Source organism: Penaeus monodon, unplaced genomic scaffold (assembly GCF_015228065.2).
Source record: "Penaeus monodon isolate SGIC_2016 unplaced genomic scaffold, NSTDA_Pmon_1 PmonScaffold_20675, whole genome shotgun sequence".
In the NCBI taxonomy this organism is placed as follows: domain Eukaryota; kingdom Metazoa; phylum Arthropoda; class Malacostraca; order Decapoda; family Penaeidae; genus Penaeus; species Penaeus monodon.
Window position 1 is genome coordinate 1 of NW_023650452.1, and position 5,986 is coordinate 5,986.

The window sequence follows — 5,986 nt, forward strand, 5'->3', positions numbered from 1 at the left end:
GAAGTTTGAATTGGAGGTGGGAAAGGGAAAAAAAAACCTGGGATTTTCAAGGGCATGGGTTGAGTGAATTGGAGGGGCCTATTGATAAAGGGGGCAAGGGGGCCTCTTTGTCCCTAATAAGGGTAAAAACCTCACTGGCCATGGTAAACCTGGAGTATGTTCTGGGAGAGTCCACCCCTCAGGGTCCCCTTGAACGATAAGGGTAGACAACTAAAACAGGGGAGATGCTGTCAGTTTAAAGGGGCAGTAGGACAAGGGCATGAAGTGGTGTATGGGGTGTGGGGTACTACTTCAGGAAGGATGACAATAGGGAAGAATAGTAAGGTGGAAGGGATAGACAATGAAGAGGACAGTGCATTATATAGAGTAGAGGTTTTGGGGGAGGAAGGTGTGTACTCTCTGAAGGTATGTAAGACCTTGAGTAATGAACAAATTTGAATTTACAGTATTGACGGTAAACATCGAGGGGGGGGGGGGGGGTGATTATATTTTTGGGTTTGGAGCTGTGGTCAGAGGTAGGAGTCAGAAAATGAGAAATCAATTTTTAGATTTAATTTATGGAGGAAGCCTTCATGCTTCTGATGGTAAAAAATATTACCCTTGAGGGTGTAGGATAAGTAGAACCATAAAATTCACACCCAGTAAACGAGGTTATAAATAATCAATACTTTTCATCATGTTTATTAAGCATAGATGCTCTTAGCAGGTGCCCCACTCTCACTTTTCCCCCGTTGGAAAATTCTGGGAAGAACCCTTTAGCTTTCGGCAGCAAATGAAACGTCCCTGGAAAAAACAGTCTTCTCCACTTGAGGGCACAGACATTCCTAGAAAAAAATTTTGAATTATTTTCTTAAAGTTGTTTTACATCTATCTTCTACATAAAGTGTATCAATATAATTAAAAAATGAAAAATATGAAATGGTCTTACTTTCCCTCGAGGCAACGGGGCCGCAGACTGACCACTCTTTTGTTCTGCCACCACAATCTGAATATCATGAAGGATTTTGCAAGGTCTTGGCTATCCAGAGCTACCTTCTTCATCTCCTCTTCATTCAGTCCATCTTCTGCAAGATAAGTGTATTGTTGTCTTTTAATCCTTTCCTTGTCTTCGGCAGTCCAGCTGTCCTCCAGTTTCTTACGCTCCTCGTCACTCAGCATCATCTCTTCATCTTCATCTTCATCCTCCAAATTTTCTTCACCCAGGTCAAATTTTTCTAGGCGTAAATGGTCCTCAGATGCCGGATCCTCGTCTCCATCAACAAGGTTCTCCATGCTTTTGGCTGCTAAGGAAACAATAGGTTCCCTGAGATATGCTGGAAGGGCAGCTACCTTGTCCATGGTGATTGAACACTCATCCAGAGTAGTCACACCATGGATTTTCTCGTCCATTTCATCCTCGGCAGGCTGGTCTGCCATAACATGGGGATCCATGTCAAACTGCAGTTATAAGACAATATTTGCATGTATCCATTCAATTTAGATAACATTACAAGTTCACTAATGCAGAAATACAATTACAGATGCATGTCATTACTCAAATACATGCCATGCCCAATACCCAATCTACATGATATTTTAAGCAGTGTAGCCTCCAAAAGCCTCATTTGTCTAATATTGCACAAGCACATGTTTATTAATAACAGCTTACATCCACAACCTGGATACCGACAGGTGTCCACTCTCTGGCAGACAAGTGGGGTTTTCATGTGAAATCATGCGTGGGACTTGGATCAAAGTGAAACGCTGAAGCAGCCATCAGGTATGCACAAAGAATTACTGCTTGCCAAAATACTGGTGCTGAAATGTCAATAAAAGGTATTTAGAGAAGGCTTACATTTTTATATGCACCATGCAACTCAGTTTGGCAGACACCTACCACTCCTATGTAAACGATTTTGCTTCCCAAGGGCCATGTACTTTCCACATGTGCAGTAAAAAAAATCCCGGATATTTGGAGCATGTGTTCGATAACCATGTGTTTGTCTATGCATTTATATCTTATCCTTTATCAAAAAAGTAAAACTTATTCTACTGCACCATGACTTGTATGGCGAAGTTTTATCAATACCCGTTTTTGATAAATTAAATTATTAAATTGTTATCAGTATAAATGGTATAATGGAAAGTGGGAAAACAACACTGTCTGACCTCCGGACGTTCAATGTTTACAAATCAGGAACAGGTTTGTAATTGTTCAATGGGATACAAGCAATTCAGATAATTGTCAAATGCTTTACATGGAGGCTTCTAGGTCAATATGGAATGGGAATGGTCTATGCCCTTTATTGCACCATGGAGACTTCAGCTTGAGGATTATGGTACTAAACTGGCCTGCTCAGTACTCCACAACTTCATTGATTTGTCAGATTAGTTTGTGTAACTAGCAGGAAACAAGCGGGGATGTATGTAATATTTATAGATTGGGTCCCAGGAAACACACGAACACCATACTACATTTATGATAAACATCAGTATGAAAAGACTTTGGATAGGCCGATACAAATTTATATAAAATGTCTTTAAATAAAAATAGAGCCTCTTTTAGTCCAGGGTCAAGACTGCCTCTCGTTCACATGTGACATTGAGCTCCATTTCTCACTGCTCTTTACCTTCCAATTCCTACCCTTAAACTACTATCCCCTCCCTACCTCGCTTCCTTTCTTCACTTCCTCCCCCTTATTCTCATCAATACAACCCCCTCCCCCTTTTGCCCTTCCCTCCCCCTCTCCCAATTCTCCACACCAGATCCCATCCTCCTCCCCCCGGCTCCTTTAGACCATCCAAACCACCCTTAGACTTAATATCCAACTCCAGAAGCACTACGAATAGCACAACCACCAAATTTCCAGTCATATAAACCCAGACAATAGGCAGAGACTTGGCCGATTCCCAATACGGGCTGCTGAAAAATTTCAGTCATGTTTAAAAGGGACCACTTGACCAATGCTGCCAGATGTGGCTGTCTTTTCCTTGCCCCCAAAAACCGGGCATTGATACTAAGAAAAAGACCAGACCTTGGCATAGACTAAAGTCCTTTGGTCCAACTAACTGGAAGTCACTTTCTCAATGCTTTTTATAGACTGCCTTCTACCGACAATACTACAAAACCTTTAAACATGGATTGCAGGCGACTTCAACCTACTGACCCTAGCCTGGACTGTTTCTGTCTCCTCAAATGTCCACGCACGCAGACCTCACAGCCCCTATCATTCCACACAAACATGAGCCAATTACCCGACACTTTCATAGACAAACACTCGTTCACTCATGAAAAGTAATTCCAATGGGAGCACAGATAACATTCCAAAGGCACTGGTGACCCTCACCTCACATTTTTGATCTATATCTCAAACTTTCCACATAAGCATCAAGGTTATCCCAGGACTTAATGCAGACCTTAGACCAACCAGACAAGATTTTTCTTCTTTTCCGGAGCTGACAGTCACACAGGACATCAGTAGCTATAGCTCACTTTAGTACAGACCCCACACAAGACCCTTCTAATTGGAATAGCCTTTAAAACCTACTATTCACACATTATGTAAAATCATACCACAGAAACAAGTAGACACTCCAGGGACCTCCGTAGAAAACACCCTAAAAGAAAAAAAGAAAGAAAAGAAGAGAAACTACTCCATAGATGTGCGCAACATGCAACACTAGAAAATTGCCCTGATCCTGACGTCCTGCACCCCTGCCCTCGCTCCTATCCTACAATCACCCAATCACCCATCTAAAGCAACCTTTCCTTTTGATTTCTGCATATATTACCCCCAAGAAAAAAAAAAAAAAAAAAAAAACAGACCTGACAGATTATCACCCATCATTTGCAAAATTTTAATACAAAAATACATGAACCCACTTGACAACCACACACAGCTTTCAGCCTAAAAGATAAGAGACTAGTCAACCTATCAATGAACATTGCCAACTACTTGACAGAAATCCCCCACAGAACACTTGTATTACATTTCGGCCCACAGGCCCAATTCTTCCCTGGATCACTGATCTTTTAGCTAATGTGTACTACTGGACGGTCCCACCTTCCGACTGTCCCTTTTCCTTTCTGGCAAGTAACTTCTTGGCCCCCTTTTCCTTTTATACATTGACCTTCCTCTATCAACACCCAACTTACGTTAGATTAACCAATACTGAAAACGACAGCAGACTCCAACACGACCGACGCCCTCGAACAGTGGGAAAGGTCATGAAACTAATTCAGACCCGATAAATGTAATTATATATATATATTTATATATATATATATTTTATAAATATATATGTAATTATATATATATATTTTATATATATATATATAAAATAATATATGTAATTATTATATATATATTTTATATAAATATATATATATAAATATATATATATATTTTAATAAATATATATATAATATATATATAATATATATATACTGTTCCACCAGATCACACAAACTCAAAAAAATCACTTACTGCCTACACAACCAACAACTGATGCCCACCACATCCTACAAATACATCGGTACACCTCTAACAATCTCACCTTTAACACACACCGATTTCTTCACAAAGCTAACAGAACATTGGGATTTCCGAGGAGAAATCTGCATTATGTACAACAGACGTTAAACACAGCTACACTACACTAAGCACAACAAGCTCCCAAGAGGTCAACACTAGGGCTGCCAGGTTTTATTACACACAATCACACAAATATACGGTTTAATTTATCGAAAATGACAACCGGGTCTTCCCAGACAATATTCATATCATCAGATTTGTTTTCGTGAGATGACAACGAATCTGATATTTTCAGTTGCATTCTCCAGCCGACAATCTTTGTGATTTGATAAGCCCCGATAGCAGAGGGCGTGAAGTAGATCAGGAAATTTGTGGGGTAAAACAGCTGAAATAAGAAAAGAACAAAAAATGTGTAAAACAAGCAAAAAACGCTTAAAATCGGACATCTTTCAAACTCTACGCACCGACGCGCCAACTTTCGAAAAACTACGGGAGCCAAACCTATCGTTCGGGAAAAATCTACCGGATTTCACATAAACCAGATCCCCCCTGGTAATCGTGCAATGCGTCCTAACTAATAAACCAACCTAACCTTAATCCTGTGGGATTTATACTCTACGATCTATTTTTTTCCCTAGTCAGGGGGCTCTGCCCCTGGACCCCCGTGTTAATAAAATGCACCTAGACAGGGGCTATTACGCCCCCTGGACCCCCGTGGTATTATATTCGCCTAGCAAGGGGGCTATGCCCCTGGGATAATTAAGCACCTAGCCCCCTGGACCCCCATGGTATTATATTTGCCTACCCAGGGGCTTAAGCCTCCTGGACCCCCAGGGTAAAACCTTTATATAGCGAAACACCGGAACGTTCTTTGCTTCCGGCTATGGTCACAATTGCTTAGTTTCTAATCACTTTTTTTAGCATTTTGCGGCACTGGATGGGTTCAAAATCAGGGTGTGATAGAAACGAAGGTCTTTCTCAGTATATCCAAAAAAGGGGCTTTAAAAAGACCCTGAATCGACGCAGCACTCGAAATAAAACATTTCTCACCGGCGTTCCTCGACGTATTGGCGCTGCTGGCCCGTCAAATCTCCCCGGGGGCAAAAGGCGCGGCGCACACATTATTGTACAGAATAGCATAAATACTTCCAAAACACGTAAATGAAGAACAAAAAAAGGAAAAGAACGCATTACATACATGAATTCAAGAAAACGGTCGCTGATAATGACAAAAAATTTGTTCTCACGAGCGCGTAGCAATACAAGCACTACTTGGTGAGGATTCCGCGTCACATTTGTTTTGATTCTCGCGAAGTAAACATGGAAGGGACTTTAGAAAATGAAGGAGCGATCTTCACTCTTGTCCTCCTATATCTCCCTTTTTTTCAATTTGCACACCTTTTTACCTAGATGAAAAGGGTCTTAGTTTTTGTCAAGGTAACCACCTATACTTATTTTACTGTCTCTTTGGG

The 5,986-nt window shown here is 40.8% G+C and overlaps 1 protein-coding gene across 1 annotated transcript; it reads right to left on the reverse strand.

Annotated features, from left to right (window-relative positions):
* Positions 1-135: 135 nt before the first annotated feature.
* LOC119569995 lies at positions 136-4,899 on the reverse strand (the record flags this gene model as incomplete). Its single annotated transcript, XM_037917923.1, is given in 12 exon segments — positions 136-210; positions 722-792; positions 794-824; positions 929-1,437; positions 1,649-1,797; positions 1,877-1,983; positions 2,238-2,331; positions 2,787-2,902; positions 3,332-3,435; positions 3,863-3,887; positions 4,512-4,597; positions 4,828-4,899. Coding segments are annotated over 12 exon segments (1,439 nt in total), but the record flags the coding sequence as incomplete, so codon positions are not given.
* Between the last annotated feature and the right edge of the window lie 1,087 nt (positions 4,900-5,986).